The sequence below is a fragment of the Ammospiza caudacuta genome, chromosome 5, assembly GCF_027887145.1.
Source record: "Ammospiza caudacuta isolate bAmmCau1 chromosome 5, bAmmCau1.pri, whole genome shotgun sequence".
Lineage (NCBI taxonomy): Eukaryota > Metazoa > Chordata > Aves > Passeriformes > Passerellidae > Ammospiza > Ammospiza caudacuta.
In genome coordinates, this window is record NC_080597.1 from 62,734,725 (window position 1) to 62,760,995 (window position 26,271).

The 26,271-nt window shown below is 43.4% G+C and overlaps 1 protein-coding gene across 1 annotated transcript in view; it reads left to right on the plus strand.

The window, feature by feature from the left end:
• CELSR1 (cadherin EGF LAG seven-pass G-type receptor 1) overlaps positions 1 to 22,786 on the plus strand; it is a 164,900-nt gene extending 142,114 nt beyond the window's left edge. The window contains exons 23-35 of the mRNA XM_058804814.1: positions 690 to 816; positions 1,192 to 1,392; positions 4,770 to 4,944; positions 10,607 to 10,719; positions 12,014 to 12,093; positions 13,607 to 13,733; positions 15,630 to 15,755; positions 16,066 to 16,202; positions 16,639 to 16,742; positions 17,544 to 17,711; positions 18,589 to 18,831; positions 19,128 to 19,392; positions 20,691 to 22,786. Coding sequence (XP_058660797.1) covers positions 690 to 816; positions 1,192 to 1,392; positions 4,770 to 4,944; positions 10,607 to 10,719; positions 12,014 to 12,093; positions 13,607 to 13,733; positions 15,630 to 15,755; positions 16,066 to 16,202; positions 16,639 to 16,742; positions 17,544 to 17,711; positions 18,589 to 18,831; positions 19,128 to 19,392; positions 20,691 to 20,715 — 1,891 coding nt within the window. The 3' untranslated portion in view covers positions 20,716 to 22,786. The remainder of the gene's footprint in view (positions 1 to 689; positions 817 to 1,191; positions 1,393 to 4,769; positions 4,945 to 10,606; positions 10,720 to 12,013; positions 12,094 to 13,606; positions 13,734 to 15,629; positions 15,756 to 16,065; positions 16,203 to 16,638; positions 16,743 to 17,543; positions 17,712 to 18,588; positions 18,832 to 19,127; positions 19,393 to 20,690) is intronic.
• The last annotated feature ends 3,485 nt before the right edge of the window (positions 22,787 to 26,271 follow it).

Genomic DNA, 26,271 nt, shown 5'->3' on the forward strand with positions numbered 1-26,271 from the left:
ATATTTTATTGCTGAATGAAAAAGAGGTCTTGTCATATTTAATTGAAAAATCTTTCAGTAACTGCAAGACTATTTTTATTACTCATTAACTTCAGAACAGAATAATTAATAGTGATACAGAATAATTTCTGAAGTCACTGGAGTGAACCATAACTGCACAGGGAAGAATTTTAAGGCAGCAGTTCCTCCCTATTGTTAATATAAGAGATCTCCTGGCGTGAAATCTAATATTATTTATTAGAGAAGGTTTTAACCTTTTCTTGTGTACTTTTCAGAGGAACTGTATAATGATATCATATTATTGCTGAAACATATTCATATGACTCAAAAACATTTGTCCCTCTGTGGTTCTGATATCATTTAGCTCGGTTACAGACATTTTGTTCAGTGCAATCTCTTTCCCATATTGGTTGTGTGGTCACTGACCCAAAAGCACATTTTTAAATCTTTTTTTTTTAACTCAAAACATACTGTTATAAACCCACCAAATCTGGCCAGCTATCTTATCAGAAACTACTTCAGCTGAAGGCCTTTGATGATAGATACTCTTTCAGGCAGGTGACAGCTATAGATGATTCTGTCCTGTACTTGCAGTTCTCTCTGGTTGTGCAGCACAAGCTGCCACAGAAGGCAGTGGAAGGTGAGGGGAGATTGGAGGATGATGCTCAGAAATGCCTTTTTCCCCACAGGATTGGCGGGACAGGTGCCTGGTCCTCCCGAGGGTGTGAGCTGTTTTCCAGAAACCACAGCCACATTGCTTGCCAGTGCAACCATATAACCAGCTTTGCTGTCCTGATGGACATTTCCAAACGAGAGGTGGGTGATGTCAGGTTCATGATTTTTGGAGACTTGGTTTCCAAGAGCTTTGGAACAGAGCTTTGTGTGAGACTCAGAGCATTGCCAGCAGATCAGCCCCAGTGTCATGAGTGTGTTGCCCATGCCTGGCAGCCCCTGCCACTGGGTTTGCTGAAAGGACCTTCATACTTGGTTGGTGCATCCTCTGGGTGCTGCCCATAGACACTCAACATGTTTAGCAGCTAAAGAGGTGGCGTCACCCACTCCTGTTGGTCCCTAAGTAAATCTGTATGTTGGCTCAGTATAATGAAAACATTGGCATCCTGAGTAGTAGATTTGATTGGAGGAAAAGGAAGGGAAAATCCCCAGAGTTCCTGTCAATCTGTCTTTCTACAGAATGGGGAGGTGCTGCCTCTGAAGATCGTCACTTACACAACCGTATCCATCTCACTGGCGGCTTTGCTGATCACCTTCATTTTGCTGGTCCTGATCCGCACACTGCGCTCCAACTTGCACAGTATCCACAAAAACCTGGTGGCTGCCCTCTTCTTTTCTGAGCTTGTCTTTCTTATTGGAATCAACCAGACTGAGAACCCGGTAAGACTTACTCTGTGTTCATTGCTAGAGTTGTTCTCAAGCTTTAAATCAGGGGGTTTGTATTGCAGCTTTTACCTTCTCCCATCTGTTTCACTTTCTCCTCTTTTTGGCTTCAACACTTACTTGAAAAACATCAGATTTTTAGTATATTCATGTGTGATTGATAACATTAATAGCAATGGCAGGCAATAGGAGTATATCTTATTTTCAGAGAATATATGACAGCAGCCCTGTTAAAGGTTTATACCAGGAACTGAACCTTAAATACTTATTTCTTCCTTCCTTTCCATCAGTGTGTTTTCTGTCTTGCTTTGCCTGTTCAGTAGGAGGCTCTCCAGCTTCTCCTGCAGCAGGTACCTCCCAAGCCCAAATGGCTCCTGGTGTAGACTCACAGGTTGTCAGTGACGTGGTGCTGGTCAGGTGCTAATATGCACATTGTGCACCCACTGGCCATTCTGGAGAAGCCACCTGCCAGGCATGGGACAGCTTGCTACATCCAAGATTCAGTAGGATACCTGTCAGTTTGCTTTGTGCCTTCCAGACACAGGGGTTATTGGCTTCAGCCCATCATATCTGTTGACAAAACTTAGTGCAAGGATCTCCAGCATTGTGCATCTCAAGAAATGCAAGTTATGAATAGATTGAGTATGAGATAGATATAAGCCACACGTGAAGTGTGTTCTGTACTGAAGACCTCATTGCTCTCTTAACTATGTGACATTATATGTAGTCTTGCTGCTGTTCTTAGTAGCACCCATCCCAAAAGCCATGGCTGCCATTCAGACAGGTAAGAGACAAGGGCTCCAGCACTGCCAGGCTCCACAGCTGTGTCAAACAAGCTGGACACAGATGAGGGATGACATGCAACAAAATGTATGTCCTTAGTAGATAGGAAAAATATTCAGAATGTTACTTTAGGGATTATCTGAACACTGTGAAGAAAATTTATCTTCTAGAAATCCATTAATGTACATGTTTCAATCTAATTTTTGAGAGGGAAGTACAGTGTTGAGATCAAAACAAAAAAAATAGCAATAAAAAAATCATGCTGATTTCACATTATCCAAGCAGCAGAAATAGGAGAATATGCCTACATTCAATGAATATCATCACCATCATGGTAGTGACACTGTGGTGCCTAAACACACAGCCTCATTTGCTGTATAACTTAATCCTACACTGACACTCTGGCTTCTAATATCCATTTGAGCTATAACATGCATTTTTAAAAGTATCTAACCTTGACTAATTTCAGCTTCCAGTAACTGAGTGCTGACAAGAACTTTTCCTGGTAAATTTGAGAGACCTCTCTTATAAAAACCGTCATGCCAGGAAACCTCTGTTTAATAGTATTTCTTTTGGAAAACTGTATAAAACTAAGATGCTGAAATTATTCCATTTCTAAGATTCAGGTTAGTCTGCTGGGTTTTTTCCTGGGCTTCTTCTCCCACTTTACCTTTTGAAAAACTGAGTGCCAAACTGGATAAAGCTTTCCAGCTGGTTGCATCACTTCCAATTCTGTATACCAATATTCCCCTTTACCAGGAATCCTGGTCCTTTTTCTGCTGCTGTGTTGAGATCTTCTGCAGTGACCTGCCCTCTGGGATATGGTCTCATGTCATGTGTGAACTTGTGTTGTCTTTGTTTCGTTATATAAATGTTTGCATACTAAAATAACTTTGCTGAAAGGAGCTCACCTTGCCAATTGATACACAGCACTCTGTGTAACTTGACCTTTCCCATGCCTTGCTGAGCACACCACTCATTTTTCACTGCATTTCACTGGCAAGGGGTAGTTTCAGTTCTCCAACATATCTACTGGGGAGGTAGGGGCCAAGTCCACATCCCTACAGAATTTTACCAAAAATTATGCCATAAATGATGGCTCCTCATTTCCATATTAATTTCATAGTATCATGAAGTACCAAGCAGAGGTATATAAAAGCAGTAAAATAGTTCATTACATCAATACCACAAATCCTAATGGTTGTACTTGGTGAGATTGTTCTCTTTTACTCCTTCTCATTTCCATGCTTTGGGTCTCATGGTGTTATCATGTCCTGTAGGGTTACCAGGACTCAGTGAAACACCCCAGACCTTTAAACCATTTACACAAAGATCTTTAATTTATAGAATGTATTTCAAACAGCAGAAAGCTGCTCCTTACAGCGTACCCAGACAATTTGAGAAGGTAGGAGGGCTGTAAGCCATGTCTGCTTGAGACAATTATTCATCTGTCTGTATGGAATGAGAGTTGTCTAACGAGTCATGCACTGATGAACATAAAGAGGTAAAGAATGCTGGAGCACAAATAATGCTGTGCTGCTTGGCACTCAGCCTGGCTTTTATGGGTTTCTGTAAATTAACAGTCACATTTCTGGGTGAGGTTTTAATCTTTCCCTGGACTATTGATAGAAAGTGATTTATTTTCTTTCTTTTTTCTTACCTGAAAAAGGTAATGTTCAGGGCAGCACTCTACTCATAAGCATGTGAGAATAGGAATAAGAAAAAGCACTACTTACAAAGAGGGAAGAATGATGGTTTATTTAGTGAGCCACATTTTCAATAACACGTGATGTTATAATAGTGCTGATGTAGCAAGTGAATCCAGAAAGTTGGCAGCCTTTGTATGATTCTTTTGCTCAGTAAAGAGGTTAAATGTACATTAAACAGGGAAATGTACATATCTGAGCATTACACCATGAAAAACCACTAAAAAGTCATGCCAAAGTCTGAAAGCAGGGTCAGTGCTGCACAGGAACAAAAGGTTACAAAACACAAATGTAAAACATTTTCAAACAAAAACTGAATGGTTGCACAAAGTTCTCTTAATTTAAGCTTATCAACAGATACTTAGCAAAATTTTTGTTTGGCTTCTGAAAGGAGAAGGTTCATCACCAGATTACAATTCAGGTGTCAGGTGCTTGAGGTCACTCTTGTTTCTTGTTTTTACTCATCAAACTGTTAAGTAGGGAGAGAAAATTGGTTAGCAGATATTACAGAAGGGCAAGTATCTGTAGGTCATAGGTTTCAAGGTGGCTATTTGATCACAAAGATGACTTCAGCTACCAGTGTTCCCATTGTAGCTGTTACTTTTAGTCTCACTGTGGACTTGGTCTCTGGTTTCAGCAGGTTCTTAAATTTTTCTGCTCTCAGCCTGACAGAGCTTAGTGATCCACTTTACTTTAAAAAAGCAAAATCTTTCACGGTATGGGCAGCTCTTCTTAAGCTCTGAAAAACTTAATTAAAGGCAGTATATTTGTTCTGCCAAAATCTTTTTATTACATTTGCCATTAGCTACGTGGGGGGAACAAGTGACTCACCAGGTTGTGATTCAGAAGAGCAATTCTAATTTCCCTGCCCTTTCCCTTCTGCAGTTTGTGTGTACTGTGATTGCCATCCTCCTGCATTATTTCTACATGAGCACCTTTGCCTGGATGTTTGTGGAGCAGCTCCACATCTACCGGATGCTGACTGAAGTGAGGAACATCAACTTCGGGCACATGCGGTTCTACTACGTTGTTGGCTGGGGCATTCCTGCCATCATAACAGGTACCCTCAAGCACCCCAAAAAAGCTCAGTTTCCCTGCCATGTTCACTGCCCAGGTTCAGGGAAGTTGCCCCATGCCAGACAGCTATGGGAGTTTTCCTGAAGCAGGGCAGCACCGAGCCACATCTAGCAGAAGTCAGCCTGAATTTGACAGATCTGTGTACCAAATGTTTGTTGCCCTAGCTGAAGTGATGCTGATGGTTATTAGAAACATAATTGCACAGATTAAACCAGGACTTGATAACATTGCTTGGGAATAACAGTATTTTTATTTGAACAACTTTGCCAATAGCTTTCAGAAATTTTCCTTTCCTGGCTAGTACCTCCAGATATGGACACACGGTCTCTGGGGTAACTGCAGTGGCTTCAGAAGCAATGCTGCCTGCCCACAGGACATTACTGCCCTTCACTGGACATTCCCACTGCCTACTGTCAACCAGCAGTAAATACTTCTGAAGGGAATTTCAGTGGCTCTGTTTTATTTGGCATAAAACCAAGTTTGGAATACTAAAGCTGCCTTTTACTTAATTTCAGATACAAAGGCTGTAACTTTCAGCTGAGGAAAAGTAATGAAAATCTGGAGGCAGTAATCTTTTAAACCAGCCCAGAGTGATCCACTGGAACACATCCATCTCCACCCTCACTGTGCCTATTTTTGCCACAGACATTTCCAGTGTTACCCTAAGCACACGGTGCTGTGTTAATTCAGGCAGACAGCTCCTCAGGAACTGTGCTTCATGGAACAGTTGGAGTGGGCATTTTTGGTTCAACTGTTTCAGCATGTATCTGTTGCCATATGGGAAATCACATCATAGGCAGGCAGTTAACTTTTTTCCAATTAGTTTTATTTTTACAGATAATATCATACTGTCAGCAATGGCAGAGGTTTAGATGTCTCTTAGATCAAACAAATAGCTATCACTCATGTACACTTGCAAAAATATTATGGAACACGTTAGATTTAAAAATACATACTTGTTCTTTTTTCTGTGTGTTTTAAGAAGGTGTAATACGAAATCACAGCGTAGGCTGGTATAGGTTAATTCTCCCTTCAGGGAGCTGGTAAGTTTTTCCATATCATTTTTTGCCTAATAATTTCTACTTCTATCAGTTTATAGTGGAAAGCATAGCCCAGAAGGCTCTGCCATTTTAGATGTATCCCAGACACTTAAAACAGAAATTGTCCTTTAACTTCTGAAGCATTTCAGACCTGTGTGACTTTCACCAGTACATACAGGACTACTGCAGTATTTTCAGGAACACTGAAGTGCAATCAGATATTTGGCAGCATCATTTCTAGGAGAAAATAAGTATCATTAAATAAAAAAACTAATTCAATTTCAGAACTCACTATCTTTAGAAGAATTTTGTTGGAAGGAGTTTCTGCTTAAGGTTACTTTCTCTCCTGAAATCTAAATTCAGACCTTCTCAACAGATATTTATGCAATTTAAATATCACAAACATACCATTTTTACATTTTTCTACTTAATTATTGCTCTCTGTGATATGGAACTATTTTGCACTTTTGAAATCTTCCAGGTTGTGTCCTGCAATTCAATCCCCAAATCTATTGAATTTGCAGTTCTGTTTAAATGAAAAGTCAGATCGCTATTACTGAGAAAGTCAGGGGATTTTGTGAAATGAAAGATAAAGAAAACTAAGCCTTCAGTTTACCCTTCCAGGCTTATAAATCATCTGAGGAGAAAATTGTTTCTTCATAAATAGCACAATGTAGGATTTCTTGCCTCTAGATAACTTGTTACTATACATATTTTAATTAAGCTTCTTTATAAATTTTAATTTATAAACAGCAAAAAGGTTCCAACTTCATAACGTGAATCCTAAACATTATTAAAATTGATTTATGAGAGAAGGATTGTTTATTTTTCTTAGTTGTGGTATAGTCTAGATATTGGAAGAAATTTTAGTCTTGGGACATGTAGAGGACTTTTTTATTTTAAAGACAAATACCATTTCATCCTCATCCTAACTATCCTAAAAGGGGGAAAACCCCCACAAAACTACAGTAGCAGTGGCTTTTTGTATATTATTTTTTCTACTTTCTATGCTCAAATTGATATTCATTTCAAACTGGGACATAGTGGTCCTAAGGCATCTGTGATGGGACCAAGCTACTTGAATACGGGAACCTTGGCCTTTATAGGGAGATAAAACTCAGTAAAATGTTTACTCCAATGGGGAAGAACCACATTTAATCACAGCAGAGAAATGCAGAGTGCCATGAATAAGAATAGGATAGAAGCTGGGAGAAAGTTTACAGCCATCAAAAGAGTGGGGATCTGGAATAGTCCTCCATTGGGAATGACAGTGGAACATTTTAAATCAACTTTAAACTTGCTCATTTTAAAGTGTAGTTTGATCCATCTTGGAGAGGGATTTTATTACTTCCTTGCCACAGGAGCAAAGGGCTGCATTTGGCACTCAGCAAGACCCCCCCCAGTTCTGCCTGTCTCTGTGGCAGCACACTAACTGCTTGACATATGTGTGCAGTGACTGCTTTGCCATGGAGACTGCAGCCCTTGTGTTAAAACAGGTTCTTACAGAACCCTAAAACCAATGTCCCCCAGAAACTGGCACTTTTCAAATCCTAACCAAAGCAAATAATCAGGAGAGAATTGAGGCTGTACCACAGCTGCCTGAGTCACACATGGCTGCTGAGCCCTCAAGGGCTCAGAAGGGTCAAAACATGTCTCTCCTGCAGCCCTTGGCACACTCCTGTGTGTATGCTGGGGATAAGTGCTGGTCTCCACAGGACTCTTGGCCATAGGACCAGACCCAGTTCCTGCAAATGTTAGCAAGGTATCACTCAGCTTGCACACTCAGTCTGTTAAGGGCAACCAGGCTGCAGCATTTAATTGATGTGCCAAAATATTTCTCAGTATTACATTGCATTGGCTTTATTCTGCCTTTGAGTAAAGTGTTACTTCACGTGTTGTTGACTGCAGTAATATTTGACTCAGGTACCTGAAGACTGCAATTTGCCCCATTTGTTTAATGGAGAACTTCAGGGTAGGATTTTGAGAGTGAAAAAACCATTGCTATCTGCCAATTACTCATAGAGCCAGAGTCCCATTAATGGGAAAATCCAGTCCTGGGAAACAGACTGTATCCATAGAATTACATCTGTATAAAATACTTTATGGTCCCTTAATCATTTATGGCTAATTCTTTCTGGATGGCAACTGCTGAAGGGGGCGGTGGAAGGGCCAATGGGAGCAGGATGGGAGACTAGTCCTATCTCATTCCACATTTCAGTGAAAACAGATCCAATATCCACTGCTTTGCCAAATAGCCAGTTTAGTTTTCATAGACCATAGGCCTGTACCAGATGTGAATATTGGCTGTGGGCCAGTTCTAAGCAGCAAGAGTGAAATGCAGCTACCTTTCCCTTTCTCAGTGTCCTTTCATCAAAGCATGCAGGCTTCAATTCAGAAAAACATTACTTTTGTCATTTTTTCTGAATTGAAATTCAGAAATGCACGAGCCCTCCTTGCAGAGAGCAGCAGCACTGTCAGCCTTGGCCCCTCTGGAGGCAGGACAGACGCTCATGGCCATGGGTGCCCCCGTGCCCAGACAGCATGCTGCAGCCACCTGCCATATGCCACTGGCCACAGGGATCACTCTCTGTGCCCTGGAGAAGGGAGATCTCTGCAGACAGGGTACACCTGTCTCAAAGGGGGAAAAGGATCTTTGCCCAGAAATTACAGGGCTCATTAAAAGAGCTTTAAACCAGGTTTGAAGGGGGAAAGAGATAAAACCAAGCTCACTAGAGGCAACTGAAGACAGAATGCCATTGTTTGTGGGATAGCATGCTAGTGACTCCTGTCTGCCATCTCAGTGGAGGCTGAGCTTGGAGATCCATGTGGCAGCAAAGACACAGGTGTGTCTGTGTTAGAAACCATTGGGACAGTTGCCTTTGTTAGGGAGTGTTTTGACTGCCTAGAGCTTGATGTTGGTGATAATACAGTTGAGTGTTTGTGGGTAAGAATCATCAGGAAGGATGAGGCAGATACCACAGTGAGAGTCTATTATAGACCATCCAACCAGGATGAGGAGGCAGAGGTCTGTTAGAGGCCTAACTCACAAGCCTTTTGGGAGGCAGTCATGAAGGGCAAAGGAGTCCAAATATTTTACAAGCAGCTGAGAGAAGTCTCACCATCACTACTCCTTGTTCTTGTGGGAGACTTCAACTTAACAGGTGTCTGCTGGGAGTACAACGCAGCAGAAGAGAGTCCTGGAAGGTCCTGGAGTGTGTGGAAGGGAACTTCCTGATGCAGCTGATGAGTGAGCCAACAAATGGAGATATCCCACTGGACCTGTTCATTGTGAACAGAGAGGGACTGGTGGGTGATGTGATGGCTGGAAACTGTCTTGGACACAATGATAGTTTTCAGTTCTCTTAGAAGTAAAGTGGGGATTCAGCAGAACTTCCACCTTGGACTTCCACAGGGCTGACTTTGGTCTGTTCAGAGGCCTAACTCAAAAGTCTCTTGGGAGGCAGTCATGAAGGGCAAAGGAGTCCAGGAAGGTGGAAGATCCTCAATAGGAAGCCCTAAAGGCACGGGAGGAGCCACGCTGACAAACCAATGGGGAAGGCCAGCCTAGAGCCAAGGGAAAAATGGAGGAAGAAGGAGGCAGCTCAGGAGGACTAAAAGGATGTTGTGATCATCCTCCTATACCAGCACTGGTGAAGCCACACTGTGAACCAGTTCAGTTCTGGGGCCCTTACCACAAGGAAGACATTGAGGCGCTGGAGCAAGTCCAAGAGGAGCTGGTGAAGGGTCTGGAACACAAGTCTGATAAGGAGCAGCTGAGGGAGCTGGGGGTGTTTAGCCTGGAGAAAAGAAGTCTCAGGGACACCTTATGTGAAAGGTCTTTTCCAACCTAAACAATTCTATGACGTTTGATTTTGCAGGTCAAAGGCAAATCCCAGTCTATAACCATATGAGCAAGGTGTAGGTCACCAAGTCAGACAGCACTGTAAATCAGCAGGTGAATGTTGGGCTCAGAGACCCCCTTGGAATTGGCCAGGTTTTGAAAAATAAAGTAATAGAAGGTGTGGTTTTAACTCCTTGGGATTTTAATGCCTTGGGGCATTAACTTCATTTCAGGCAGTGCAGAAAGCAGGGTGAGGTACCTGGGATGGCACTTCAAAATGAATCCCACCAGAGCTCAAGCACTTAACTCCCATAAGTTCCCATGTTCCTTTGTCTCTGATGTTATTTTAGTGACAGCAAGTTAAGAATGCACTTTTATTTTTCATAGCATAGACATCTCCTCAGTTATGATTCATGTCATTCTGCTGCACAGGCTTATTGAAATTCCTCAACATGTCACTCACCCTCAAGGCTCACACTGTGTGAGAATGACTATAAAACTATGCTGAAACAGAATTAATTTGGGACTTGTATTTTTTGTCATTTTTATGTAGCTGAACTTTGTTCCAGTTGGGAAAACTCAGAGTATTGTTTGATATGAAATAACCAGGATGAAGATTTTTATTTACAGAAGTTTTGTTTCAATTTTTGCTTTCACAGAATTTCCTGTTGAATAAATTGCCATGATAATTTTGTTTATTTGAAACGACATTTGGCTATAGGCAGCGCCTTTCTGATTCAGGTTTTCTCCACTTTGTGACACAGGGCTTGCTGTTGGTCTGGATCCACAAGGCTATGGGAATCCTGATTTCTGCTGGCTGTCTGTTCATGACACCCTGATCTGGAGTTTCGCTGGGCCCATCGTAATGGTTGTTGTTGTAAGTAGGGGGAGTTGGCATCCAGAACTGTCTCTTCCTTGCTGCTACCTTTTCTCCTACGTTTTGTCAAACAGTAGGCATGCAAAGCAACCATGTTCTTTACATTTTAAGCAAATGTACTTGAGCTTGCATCTATTTCTTAAACAGATAAGACATGAGCTAAGCTCCTGGAAATCAGAGGGGGCTGCTTGCCCATATAAAGATTGCTTGATGAGCAATGGCTGTATGGCCAGAAACCTATTTCTTATTTGCTTTGTTCCATTTTTGAAGGGTTGGTCTGTGAGATTAGTAAATAAAGCAACAAAATGAGGCATAACAAGTCACTTCATCCAGAAGTCCTAAAGGAATATTAAATATTTCCACTTTCAGGAATTTAAAAGAACGGGCTGCTGTTTAACTTTTCCTTACAGCTTCTCCATCAAAGTAACACCAGAAGATAAATAGTCATGCTGTGATTCTTATCTTGAATGCCAAACGCAAGTTCTGGTCTCCTTGCCTCAAAAAGCAGACCTGGAAGCAGTGTAGGTTATGGTCACAAACCATCAGAGACATGGGACAGCCCCCATCAGAGGACCAAGTGGAGTCTTAAGCCTAGAGAAATGAAAGCTGCAGAGCAGGGAGGAAGGAGGAGCCTGTAATGGTGTGTTGGTCTGGAGAAAATGGACCCAGCCATTCAAATCTTTCCCAACACAAGCAGTACCATGAGGTGGCAGATCTAGCAGAAACAGGACAAGCTGCATCATTTCTCCATAGCATTTTAAGTTAGAAATTCCTAGAAACAGGACAATGGCAGTGATAAAACTCTACATGGTTTTGGAAAGTGAGTGATGAGACAAATTCTCAGCATTAATATTCACTACAAGTGATAAAGTACAAATGCACCACCAACCTAGAACCTACCAGCTGACATGAAAATCAGTGGAAACTGGAAGTTTATTCAGAGTAATTATCACTGTATGCTCTGCTAGAAAATATTCCTAAATTCTAGTTTGACCAACTGAAACAAGGTGCTGGGCTGAGGTGGAGAGGTGGGCTTGATTTGGACAAGGACAGCCATTCTTTCCCTCAAGCATCTTTGCACAGGGTTGTGTTACTGGGTTTCAAGTGCCAGGATGTCCTTGACTATGTTGCCTTGAAACAAGGTGAATCTTGGAATTTAGAGACCTGTAAGTTGAACAAGAAATATTCTTGGTGCCACAAACCATTTTAGGATAAAAACTATATTGTTATTGAAAATAAAGCTGTAACAAATGTACGGAAAGAATCCATGTTGTTATTTCAATTTGTCTTTCAGATAAACACTGTCATTTTTATACTCGCAATGAAAGCATCATGCAGACGAAGGCAACGTTCATTTGAAAAAACAGGAGTCGTGTAAGTTTCAGTTCAAAAACCTGTAGACATTCTGACCAGAAATAATAAAAACCAGAATTGCCTAAAATCAAGTTTTGGAGCAGGAAATAATTTTTTTTTTTTTTGAAGGAGAATGTTGGTAGAGGCATTTGTAGCTGCTTCACCTCACCCTCTCCTGGGGTTCCCTTGGACATCCTGTAAAACTTCCCCATGGTGCTCTGCACCACCAAGTGTAGGCAGGAGAAGGGAGAAAGGAAAGATCTATCCTCCAGGTGGTGTCATTGTCTCTTCTGCACTGTCACTTCACCTCTGCCCATGGCATGCCCAGGTAAACATCATTCTGGGTCTCCCTGTGCTTGGCCATGGCTCAGAAGGGTCTCCCCTCTCAAGTGTCTGGTTGCCAGCTGTGTCATAGCAAAGATCCACTGACATTCCCGTGCTGAGGGCCAGCCTTCCTGCATCCCATGCTCAGTGGGAAGAGCAGCATTGCAAGTTGCAGCCTGCCACCTTCCTGAGCTGTTGTGACAGCCTGTTCTCATTAACATCTGTTTTGCCCAAAGCTCAGAATTTACCTGTGAACTCAAATGTGATTAGCTAGTGGCAGTACAGCCCCTTTGATTCTGGTTTATTTTTTCCAACAAGGTAGCTGTATGAGATTTCAAATGGCTGCTTTTCATTTTTGTTTTTCAGCTCCAGCTGTAGGGTACTATGTATACACTTGGCAGGGCTTTTCCACCCCTGGAGCTGGACTTTGTGGTTCTCTGAACCCTAACACTAAGCTTAATGAAAACTAAAATCTGAGTGTGAGCTCCCTGGCAACATGAATGGCCCAGTTAATAGCAGTGTGGAAGGAGCAATGTTGGTGCAGTGCCATGCTCCCCTTGGCATGCCCTTTCCAGCCCCAGTTTCCATGCAGCTGTTGGCTTTGTGCATTCTGAATCCTGACCCCAGTAGTGTCTGGGTGTTGAGGATGAGGTCTAAATCTCCCTAAACCAGGGAATATAACTGCTACCTAATGGCAGCAGTTTTGCTCGTAATATAAAACTTTTGCCACTAGATTTGTTTCTGTCTTTTGAAAAGTGTCTGTGGAAATCGTATTTTTAAGCAAAGAAAATTTCCCTGAGTGCCCTCAATCCAAAACCTTGGGTAGTATCTTTGGGAAGGAATGTGAGAGTGAAGGTGACAAACTGAAATGAGATGGACATAGCCATTTACTGCCCAGATGTGTTCCTCAGAGTCATCAAGGCTGAAGAGCATGGGCTTGTAAAACAGTCAGATTTGTTTGAAGAAAGACTTGGAAATGAACCTGGAAAGAAATCACTTTCTTAACATGAACACGCTAAGCTGTGGAGTGTTGCTGTGAGAGAGTTGGAAAGTTGTGGAAACTGGGATTTGGTGAACACTGCCCTAATTTTCCCAAAGTGCTTTTCCAGTTGCCAAGTTGTTGGGCACATAGCACCATCCATGGGGAGAAGTTGGGCTGTTCTCTTGTATCCCACCACATTGCAAATGCCCATCTGTGTTTGTTTTACAGCCCTGTGCTGAGGACAGCGTTCCTGCTCCTGCTGCTCATCAGTGCCACGTGGCTGCTGGGGCTCATGGCAGTCAACAGTGATGTCATGACCTTCCACTATCTCTTTGCCATTTTCAGCTGCCTGCAGGTAAGTTGGGTAGCATCTTGTCTGTGGTAGACTCTGATGAGCACACTTCTGCACCCAGACCTCCAAAAACCTGCTCAGCATGAGCTAACTTAAGAAAACAGAGATCTCAAGGTAATTTTTGCTTTCTCTTCTGAAGGAGAGGGTTCTTTTCACCAAAACTATAATTTAGAGTAATTACGTCTCTCACTGTTAGTCATTCTCAAGGTAAGTGCACTACCATAGTAACCTGTGACAGTAGGCAGGTATACCTCTGTCATTCTAGAGACAAATTATTTGTTACTGTGTTCTGTGTGCTCATTCTTAAGTCATCCTGTTGCTATTGCAAATAAGAAACTGCTACATTTCACCCAGAGTCAGTGGCTCCAAGTTTAAGGCTTCCACAAATTAAGTTACTGTTTAAAGAAATGAGACAAATAAGGATTTTCAAATGCATTGTGAGCTGTATTATGGTTTTCCTGGGTTGCCTGTTCCAATTTACACAATTGTTGATTAAAGACGCAGAAAATAGGAGACCTGGCATGGAAGTAGTGACAGAGCTTCATGTGGTCACATTTTGAATGTGACCTAGGATGGCAGTAACTGCCCTAGCAGGTGCCTGCAGTACTAAAACAGCTACTGCAGGACACTCAGCTGCAGCACAACAGCCACAGCTTGCAGCCACAGAGAAAGCAAAGTCTGATGGGTCCCCTTTGGAGACAGCTCTCAGTGCCCTGGAAGCACAGCAGATAGTTCAGCCTGGAGCAAGGTTATTTTGCCACTGCGACTAGTGTGCTCTGTAATAAATGCACCTACTCAGGCTATAAAACCAGGCTTCCACAAATATAAAATAAAACTAAATTAAACATAAACCTGATGAAAGGGACAAAGGTCAGCAGCTGGAATTCTCCAAACTTGCCCAGAGAGGCACAGTGGTATGTGGCATTTCACATCACTGCCTTCTTTGAACTTACGTTTTTAAAGAGACATGTATGTGAATTTTATTAATGAATAATCCCAAAGTGCTAGTGCCAGCTAAGATCACATTTGATTGAATGTTAAGAAAGTGAGCTTGAAGTTTAAAGTTACTCTAAGTCAATTGCTTTGGCTGAAATCATGAAATTCAGGCTTTGTATGATGTTGGTACAGCTGCAACTTCATGAGTATTGACTTTTCTACACTGTGTGTCCAACCAAAGTTGATAACAATTTGACAGCTGCATTAATTCCCTCAGAAGTACATCTGAAGGCACACGTGTGTGTGCCCTGCCCCCAGCAAAAGCTGTTAATGTGTGTTCCTGGCAGCCAATAACTGCCCAGCCCTGGGGACTTTGCTGATTTTCCCATCAGAGGTATTGCTTAACCAAGGAACTTAGGCAACAGGAGTTGGGACCTCTCTGCTCCCAGTACCTCTTCACATCTCACAAGGCTTTCTAAAATTCTATTAGATGCAGTCTTAAGGGCTCCTTTCACAGAAGTTGCCTAGTTCCAGAGGCTTTCACTAAAGGCTGTGATATTTTTCATGTGCTGCTGTTGATTTTTTCTCAACATCTGTGTAAAAGCTCCAAAATCCCAAATTCTAAAATCTCTGCAATTTTCTAGTGGGACACTGAGGCTCCCTTTGGATTTCTTCCCAAATCAAACTCTGCTCTGTAAATTCTGGAGAAATGCATATTTCTGTATATTTTCCCAGGCCTTTAATGCACATTTGAACTTGGAATCAAATTATGAAGAAGTGCTAGGAGATCAGTCAATACTGTTTCAGTCAAGAAAGAAAATAGTTACTGCTTTTGAAATACACCATGATGGACTACAAACTAGAATTCAGGGGTTGTTTCAAAATGAGTTTCAAATATACTACTATATTTGCAATATGGTAGTAGTGAAGCATTTACATTTTTCTCTTTCTAAAATTATCCAGGGGCTGTTCATTTTCTTCTTCCACTGCGTATTTAACAAAGAAGTGAGAAAGCACTTGAAGAACACTTTAACTGGAAAGAAACCTCTTCCAGATGATTCCACTGCAACAAGAGCTACATTGTTAACAGTAAGGGAAAAAGTATTGGGAGAACAAAAACATCCTCTTGCTGGCAGAAGTTACCTAAAATAAACTTAGAGGTGGCTTATCTGTAATTAAGTGAACTGAATGATTGCTTTCAGTGACTTGTACAAAGATTACTGATGGCTTCTCTCAAAAGTTTTTGTTATTATTTTAATTGAAACCTTCAAGAGAAAATAATTCTTTCCCTTGGCATCAAAACCCATTTGGTTCTTTGAAACTTAATACATTTGTGGGTAACATGAGCTTCTGGAAGGATCATTCACTGTGGCTTTATGTCTTTTTTTTCCCCTTTCAGCGATCTCTGAACTGTAACAACACGTATATAGAAGAGCCAAACATGTATCGCACAACGATGGGGGAATCCACTGTCTCCCTAGAGAGCACCGTCAGGTCAGCCAAGAGCCACAATAGCTACCTTGCTTATATTCTCAGGTAATCTGGTGGCAGGTGCATGGCTTTCAGGTGCTTGCCTTTCCTTTTTTATTGCTGTTGTGGAAACCAGAGCTCTGGTTCAAATGCTACTTGATTTATGTCTTAACAGTTCTGTTTCATGTGACTGTCGTTCTCCTTGGTGCATTTTCTGTTGCATGTGTCTTTGGGGCAGGGTTCCAGCAGTGCAGTGATTAACCTAAGAGTGATGTTACCTATATGGGCCCTGCTGCTTGCCTGTTATAATTCAGATGTGTCTCAAGGAGCACAGTTTAGCTCATTAGCTTTGGGCTTTTTCAGAGTGTGATTCACATGGCACAAGGCAGATAGCCACATCAGGATAACCTCTGTCTCACCCTAAAGTGACTGTGCATGTCTGCCTTGTTGTTAAAAACAACAAAGTGACCAAGAAGGTTGCCCTCTGTTTTTCTTCTCAAAGGGATGAGGCTGCTCATAAAATCAGCGGATCCTCAAGTCAAGCAAGGGCTGGTCAGACTGAAGCAGATTCCTCCATTTTTCATAGGAATCCATCCAAATCCAATGGTAAGAATAATTTCTAAATGCTTTGACCCATTTGTGCACCTTCTTCTCATCACTTTCTTTGAAGTCTTCTTTAACAGGAAGAATAGTTGGAATAATTAGATGGTCTCATTCTCATTATGCTAGTGGCAAAACAAGCTGTGCAGTGGCTCCCTCACAAGGAAATCCTGGAATGAAAGAATCATATATCTGCTGCTTGTGATGGTTTAATTTTTATCTGATGCTGCACCAGCTATTGACAGTTTATGGAGTCTCCTTTCTTTCTCACAAATTATTCACTGTTGCACTTGATTTTTAGTTACAGAAATTTTAATGTTTGAGACCTTGAGGCAATATTTTCCTTTGCTCTGTGGTTTGTACAAAAAATGAGAAGTACCTTTTGTCTGATTTCCTTTCATTTTGGTCTTGACATTCAATATTTTTTTTTCCTTGTAGCAGTTTTTAAGTTCATTTCAGATTCTTGGTATTTCTAGATATCTTGTTTTGCCTGTGTGTTGTGTTCAATGAGATCCAATAGAGTTGCTGTACTGCTTGTTAAGTAAGGAAAAATATGTTCCCACTCTGTTCTGCACGTCCTGTATGAGTAAAAGGTCCTGCCCACTAGCTGAGCTGAGTGGTTGTGCTTCCCAGTGGTTGTGCTGCAGTCCTTCTGAGTTTATCCTATATACCCTTACAGGTGTAAGAGCTCATTCCTGTCATGGCCTGGACCAATGCCTGCCTTTCCTTTCTCCTTGCATTTGTCAGGTAGATTTGTTGAACTCCCATTTACAGTGTCACCCCTGTGTTTCCCATGCACGTTTGCAGAGCACGACTCAGACTCTGACAGCGAGCTGTCCCTCGATGAGCACAGCAGTTCTTACGCCTCCTCCCACTCATCCGACAGCGAGGAGGACGGGCTCGAGGCAGAGAAGAAGTGGAACACATCTACTTCCAAAAACAATGAACATGGCCCACTCCACAGCACACCCAAAGGTACCCCCAGTGTGAGGGGAGGGCAGTGGTGCTCTAAAATAGCTTTAGATTAGATGGGATAAATTTGTCAAACTACCATGTGACTGAGGCAGCATCTCTGCCTCTGTGCCTTGCTTCTGTAGAGATCCTTGTTGTTTCCAGCTTAGAGACCTTTCCTCTTCCAAAGGCTTGTTCACAGGGGTGACTGAGTACAGAATCACACAGAATTGCACAGAATGCTGAATGCCTTAAGGCAGGCAGCTTTGCAGGCAGGTCCCCAAAGCACTTGAACATGGCATTACCAAACCAGCAAAATCTCATATGAAAAAGCAGATAAAGAAGCCACTTGTTTTAAGGGCAGGGGGAAGAAATGCCTGCCTCTCCTCATGCAATAAAGGCATTGGTGTTGGGGAGGTCCTGGACCTAAAGAGGTGGCAATCACTGACCATTAATATAATTTCTGTGTGTCAGGGTGCAGGCATTTCTAAACATAGTTGATCCTCTCCTAATGAAAGGCAGCTTTAAATGACAAACATCCAGGCTGTGTACGTGGAACTTCACAGATACAGCACAGGGTGCCTGGGGTGCCCTCAGCCTTCAGAAACTAACCTCCCCAAGGAGGGATCTCTGATCCTGGAGAGCTGAGAGGGAGGATTTGCCTCACACTTCTCCATAACAGAGCTGGCAACCTCAGTCTGACAAAGGTTTGGATACCCTGCCATCCTACCAGGTGATTTTTGGGGATTTAATGCACCCCGAGGGGAGTGCAGTCCAGCAAGGACTGACTGAAGGATTGCTCTGGTTTGAGACACAGCCCCTCTCCAGCCACAGAGGCCAGGCAGTGGTTGAGAGAAGATATCAAAAGTGTTTTTTGAGCTAGTGTTTTTTTGCATTGCAGTTGATACCCTTCCCAATCATGTGAAACCCTATTGGCCCACAGAGTGCGTAACAGCCAGCGATGGCGAGGACCCCGGTAGGAAACAAAAACTCAAAGTAGAGACCAAGGTCAACGTAGAGCTTCACAGGGAAAACCAGGTGAACCACAGCAATGAAGCACCCCAGGACAAGGAGAACGAAGGGCAGCAGAAGGAGAACAGACCTCTGGCCCACCAGAATAACCAGCAGCCGGAACAGAGGAAAGGTAGCACAGCCAACCCAGCCTCACTGCTGGACTGGGAGACTGGGGGGTTAATTAGCATTAATTAGTTTAAAATGTAGCTCTGCCAGGGAAAAATACTTCCCAAATGGCTCCAACCTGTGTAGCCAGATACACCATGGGAAGCTAGTAGGTGCTGTAGTCTAATCTGTTGGTTATGAAATGAAGTGCCAAACTAGAAGTCTTAGTAAGAAATAGAGACTGTAACATCAAGCTTAGCTTGATAAATTAACTTACTGATACACTTAAAACATTTTATTATTTCCTCTTTTCCTTCACAGGCATCTTAAAAAATAAAGTTACCTACCCTCCCCCACTGGTGGATAAGAATATGAAGAACCGCTTGCGGGAGAAGCTGTCGGATTACAATCAGAGCACAGTCTCATCCAGGACTACTTCCCTAGGGACAAACGAGGGGCTCCGCTCTCCTTCGGACTCAGGGGTAACGGTGAAAAACGTTCGGAGGGAGCAGTCTCGAGACCAGCTCAACGGCATGGCCATGAGCCTCCACGTGGCAACAGGACATGCTGACACCTCAGACTCAGAGTAAGTGCCACATTGGGATGCCCTGGCTGACCTCCTATGGTCTCAGCCTTCACCTTCCAACCCCAGACTCACACATGAACAAAACTTTCCTCTGGTGACTGACCAGGGTCCTTCACCAGTGACTGTCTTGATGGTTTACCCATACCATGTCCCCAGGCCATGGGGTTTCATCCTGAGAAGGCCAAAACAGGTATCATGGGCAAGACACCTGTGACTGGGTCACCCTGGCATGCTCTGAACTGGCAGGCTGATGTGGTACTGGCACCTTTGGACAGGAGCAGCCTTGCTCTGCCCTGCGACCCTGCCAGGATTGAGTGGGGAAAGGCACAAGGCTGTGGGGGGCATGGTGTGAGCATCCATCTGGGCAGAGGGAAATGATGACTGAGGCAGGAGACCCCAAGGCTGGAGAGAAAACCAAGCTACTGATCCTAAATTACCAGGCATGTGATTCCCACCAGCTGCATGGCAATCAGTGTGTGAATTTACCACTGTAAACTAAACAAATATAAACAAAATGCTGAGGAAGCTCTCAGCCAAAGGGAATGTTTACAAACCTCATTACTCATCATAATTCTTGCATTTCAAATTATGGCAACAGTCGTATGTAAGGTCTCTGCAGGCATTTTATGCATATAGGCTCATTTTCTATTGACATGAATAACAGTCTTATTCTTTCACCAAACCAAGAGAAAATTTCTCACCCAGCTTTAACTCTGGCACTGTCCCACCAGGCTTTAAATACCCCTGTTGTCTGGTGCACAGACCATTCCCACCTCACTATAAAAGCACATGTTTAGATTGCTGGAAGTTGGCTGATGAAATAGATCCTAGTTAGCCAGGAAACATGGATGTTTTGAATAAGCCATAACTGAATAAGCTGCTACCAGGTAACACAGTCATTACTGGAGAATAACTCACCAGCTTGTACTAAGCAACTGTGTTATCTCCAGAGCTTTGGCATAATGGAAAGCTCTGCTGTTGGCAGCAGATTGCATGAATCTATCTGATACACCAGGATTCTAGCAGCTTGTAAGATCTGTGTGTGAACCTTGTATGCTCAGCAAAGCATTAGACAAATACAAGTCCTATGTGGAAGTTCACTAAAGCATTTCTGTTGTGTACTGCCTGAAGTTGTTTCTCCCAGCTGGTCTTCCCCTCTAGGACAGCATCCCCCTTGCAAGCATGGTAATTTCACAGAGCATGAGCCCTTACTAAGAAGGATTAGGTGGGTTTGGGTGGAGTGGTTTGCCTGTGCCTGTTTAACCCTGAGCCTGCACGATCCCTTCTCTCACTAACAGCGGCAGTAATGAAACTTCAATTTGAACCATCAGGAAATTGTGATCGCCTCTGCACGGTTCCGCCCCTCGCCGCGCTGCCGCCTCGGACTCCACCAGAGTGGCCACACGGTGAGGAGGATGAGGTGGGCATCCACTCCCACATGGCTTCACCTTCTGGCAGAATCCTGACTGCTCCTGGCACAGACACAGTGCCCGGCTGCCCTGGCAATAAGGGCTCTGTGTGGTACGCTCCTCCCACAGGAACCCACGCTGAACACATGATGGACAGATACCTGTGCACGGTGCAGGCAGTGCTGCAGGGCTTGCTTGTTACAGGGGAGAACCAAGGAAGAACACATTGCTTCCTAGTGGACCTACAATAAGCCTGAAGACAAGCACTAGGAGGTGTCTCTTGTGGAGTTTTGATGGCTACAGCATGAACCCTTGAGGTTGCTGAGCTCTAGGGAGGAAAATTGCAACAAGTGTCCTTTGGTTTCTATGCCAGCATCTCTGTCCACCCCTCTATGGACACGTCGTCTTAAGAAAAAAGAAATCCTTTATATATATATATATAAAAAGTGTAGATACTTTTATATATTTTGTATGGTGTTGCTAAAGAAAAAGTTCCTTTGTACATTTTACATTTATACTGATCTTCTTAATTTGATAATAGGAAATCAATTAAAAAGATGTTTTGATATTTTTATATGAACATTGCACAATTTTACTTGAATTTGGCATTTGATAAGTAACTGAGGTTTGCATGGAAGCCACCTTCAGACACAATGCAGTTTTCAAAGTAATACAGTAAAGATTACATCAAAGCCTATGACTATAATTTATAAGTTTGGTTAACAGATTTTGGAACACTTTGAGGGCACAGTATGTTTTACTCATAACCTCTTCTAAAAACTACAAAAATTTCTTTTTTCATTTTTGGTATTTTAATCTCTTCTCACAAGTGCATTGAAGTGTTCAGAAACAACTTCAGGACTACACATGTCTTTGTGTAAAGTTTCAACACAGTCCTTGTCTGGAAGAAGTCAAATCAGTATTTCCCTTACTAAGAACAAGAAAATAATTGGTGTGATTGTATGGCTCTGCAACAAACCAGCACTCTGTATGTCCCAAGGAGAGGGCCCTCCTCCCATGGGTCAAGTTCTGCCTCAGGTGCAATATTTTTTTTCCTCTTTCTTGCTCACTGGATTCAGCACATGGCTAATCAAAGCAGAAATACAAGACTTAAAAGATGTCCAGATTTGTCTGCCCAGCTCTTTGACAAAGCCCCGGCCTTCTTGATATTTCAGAAAGCTCATGGAAGGCTTAAGGTTTCATGTTGCCCACAAAATGTGCTGGTTTCACAAGTCAAGCATGACCTGTGTACTGTCTTCACCTTCCTGCAATGTTTACAGAAAGAGGAAAAGTAAGATGTGAAAAAGTTTTCATCCAGCAGTGCGAGGCAGAGCTCAGCCAGTGGCTCCCAAGGTGGGAATACATGACTCCAAGATGACAATGGTGTGCCTGTGCCTGCTCTCTGCCAACAAGGCTCTCAGAAGCTCCTTGCTCACCACAGCAGCCCTGGCTGTTGTTTGTGCAAATGTGTGTGAAAGAGAAGAAACAGAAAACGGGGCTAAATAAAATGCAGGAGTTGAGGAAAAGATGAGAAACTGTATAGTGTAATCTGGGTTTCATTATATTCCTATGCATTTTCAAAGTATCAAGGAGGCCTTTGGAAGGGGAGAGGGAGAGAAGATGCTGTTCCTTTAAAAATTATGCAACATCCTGTGTGACATTTTCTGACAGAAAAAAAATTTGAATGTTTTAAGGGTCTGGCACTTGGCTGTGTGCTCAGGCATTGTGTATAACCATGCTAGTTGTTCTTACATCTGTGTATGTATATTTTGTCCCAGTAGGTGTAGGTAGTTTTTATTTTGATCAGAATTGTCGCAGTAAATGAGGGTCAGTTGTATTAATGACAAAAAAATTAAAACCTATTTTTATGACTTTTTTAAAAGCTTTATGGCAGATTAGACACTGGAAGTTTGTTTCATTTTGTTTTTTTTTTTAACAAATGTATATTTATTAATGTGCAGAACACTGGAATTGCAGCACAGATGAAAGGAGAATTTACAATAAATTAAGAAATTTTTTTTGAACTTGTATTCTTCCTCTGGTGGTTTATTTCTAAGTGCAGTGCAGATAATGAGAGTCCAAATGTCATTTCCTGGGGATTAGCAGGAGCAGTAACATCCAGGTACCCATCTGAGCAGGGGCTGTACAGCAGCAAGCAGCCAATGCACAGCCCCTGCAGCCCAGGGCCCCGTGCTGGCACAGGATGCCACAGTGTGCATCCCATTCCAGCCCTGCAGAATCCTTCAGGCCTGGGAAATGGCCCATGGAAGAGAAATGCCCTCTGCCAACCCAGAGCAAAGCAGATCACCAGGAAAGTCTCAGATTTAGAAAAGGATGTGTGAGCAGCTCGAGGGGAGTGGCAGCCAGCCCAGCCCACAACAGCCTGCAGTGAGTGACAAGGGCCTTTGGGACAGTCTGGGCTCCATCCTTGGCTCTCCCAAGCCATGGTCCTGCTCACCCAGTCCTTTCCTGTTGTGCAAATCCTCATTCATGCATCCCACAACGCACAGCAGTGACCTGCATGTCTTGTCAGCTTTCTGGAAATAAAAGTATTTCTCAGTGACAGCTAGCCAGGTGGAGAGAGCCTGGCTTCTAACTTAGGAGCAAAATCAAATCTTCAGGATCTGCAGTTTGGAAACAGCTCTGCCAAAACTTGCCACTAAACAAACTCAAGCAGTTATCCCAAAGGAAAACTTTTTTAAATTTTATTGTACAAGTGCATTATTTGGTGGAAAACTGAGGTTTTTCTCAAGTATTAGTTCACCATTCTGTGGAGAAGCAGAAGTAAGCCTCAGGCTTTCACATAAGCAGGTTAGTGAAGGGAGAGGCCAGCCTGTGATCCTGTCTCCAGCAGTGACCTACAGCATATGTTTAGGAAAAGAGGATTATCAGACACAGGTTTCGTGGCAAGGTGGCCCCTGCAGGGTCCACACCCCCCAGCTCTCTGCAGCTCAAGCCTTCCCAGAGGAAGGGGGTGTGCTTGTCTCCAGCATTCCATCCATCCCCCTCATACATCTCTCATGTTGTTTCGGATCCATTTTAACTTCTAGTACACAGCAGGCTGCCCAATTCAGTCACAAGCAGCAAGAAAAATTTCTTCCTTCAGCTTCATTGCTGTCCCCTGCACCTTTGCTGCTTGCAGCAGGAGAGGCAGTGATAATCATCTCTCAGTCACCTTGTCCAGGTCAAAGAGAGAGAGAGGCTCTGTCCTAGAGCACTTGAGTAATCTCTTTCCAGCTAGGTAGCTTGGATCTCTGTTCCATGTGCAGAAACACTGCTGTACATTTTACCCTTCCTTCTTGCCCTTCTTCAACCCATTACCAGGTCAACCACAGCCCTTTTGGTGGTGGCAGGGAGAGGAGAGACCAGAGCAGTCCACAAAATGCAAGCAGTAGGCCTGCCAACACCCCCAATAAAAGGAAATAATTTAAGGAATCTCCACTTCATTCACTTTTCCTGTCCTAATCTTTACAATTATATTTGGCCTAAGCAAATTGTAGCAAAGAATTCCATAAGAACTGCACCACTGACAGCAGCATGGCATGGTAAGGCTGCAGTAACACAAGCAGTCATGTAGCCCAGCCTCTTCAACAACTCAGTATACTCAGATATCTTCAATTATACTCAGGGATCTGTCTAAAAGTCCTAAACAATAATTCCAGTAGAATTGCCTGCAATAGCATTTCTGAGTATTTCTCAGCTGCAGAGGATGCTCCTGCCAAGGTCTGGGGGATCACAGAAGGAGATCCCCATCAGCCCTGGTGAGATATCCCCACTGCCCACACCAACACCACCTGCAGCTCCAGGAGCAGCCTGGATGCATTTGGGCCTCACAGCCTCCCCTGCAGAGGTTCTGCCCTGCCTTTATGCCCCTGTTCACACCTGTGTAACTCACTTCTCCTCCCTAAAAGAAGCAATTCATACTGGACTCATTTTCCATTTTAGTCTATTGATTTTTGGATCCATCCTCCAGTTTCTCCTTCTCCTTTTGGATTTCAGTCCTGTCCATGAGGATGCCTGGAGGCAGCATCTGCAACCTTTACAAGGTACCTTTTATTTTATCATTAAAACTATGAATGAAAATATCGAATAAAACTAAGCCCAAGAGGGCTTTTGTAACACTTCTTGCCAAGCAAATTTTTCACCTATCTCATATTAATTGACATCAGCTGCTCTGACAGTGTTTTGTGTATGAGAAAAATGTGTGGGGCAGTATCATTTACTGAGACATGTTCCATCTGCTGCTGCTGCTCCTTTATCCACCATGCCAGGCACTGTGTTAAAGAAAATCAGATTAATCTGAAGTGTGTGGCAAAGAGACCCTGTTAATTCATGATTGTCTTCTAAATACATCAAAGCATTTGTAAGAGCCTCCAGGAACCCCCAGGGCTCTCTACTGTGCTGGTGTGTCCCCTCCTGCCTTGGTCAGACATCTGCTGCTGCCATCCCTCTGCTCAAAGATATTTCTGATTAGAAGAGTATCCACTCCTTCAAATGAAGATTTTGCACACTCTGAACATACTGTCTGTATCTGAAGGGAGGCCCAGACTGATTTCCCTGGGGACTGATGCTTCAGGGAGGTGCTGTGAGAGCCCAGCCTCTGCCCTGGGTCAGGAGACACTGCAGAGGTGGAGCAGAGTGAGACCCCTGTTAGGGAGAGAACTGAAGGTGAGAAGTGTCCTGTGTCCTGTGCTGAAGGTGAGAAGTGTCCTGTGTCCTGCGCTGCAGCTGAGAGGTGCCCTGTCCATGTGCTGAAGGTGAGAGGTGCCCTGTCTCCTGTGCTGAAGGTGAGAGGTGCCCTGTCTCCTGTGCTGAAGGTGAGAGGTGCCCTGTCTCCTGTGCTGCAGCTGAGAGGTGCTCTGTCTCCTGGCAGCTGCCATGAGTCCCAGGGCCATTGGTGTGCCCTGCCCAGCATGCCCTGACTTCTGAGGCCCCTCCTGACCTCCTCAAAGCCATCATTTTACATGAGGTGCACCCAGCTGGGTTTGCTGTACTAGTTTCTTACAGACTGGGGATTTTCCCCTCCAGAGATGTAACAGTTTGCAAACCCACCAACCCCTTGGATTAGTGTGTAGGAAAACCTCTTGCTTTTGGTCATTTGATGGAAGCTCTTTGGAAGTTCAACTGGAATGATCTTGTTGGCATGTTCAGCCTGGACTGTGCTTTTCCAAGAGAACACAGAGTTGGGTCTGTGCGGCGAGGTGCATGCGGCCCAAAAGGTCAGTGTCCGGCTAGCTGAGGATAAGGCCGACACCCAGCTGCAAATCCTGCCAGCGCCCCTCAGCGTCGTAAGGCCTCGGGCTGTGCTGGCTGCGGACGGGCTCTCGCTGCTGACAGGACGAGTGAAGGAGCAGGACACTCACTGGGGGTGAAGTCAGATTTATTGACGGACCCAAACAATCAACCAGCGAGCGACCCAGAGGGGAAGGTGAACCAAGCTTATAAAGGGGGAAGGATTCAAGGGGAAGGG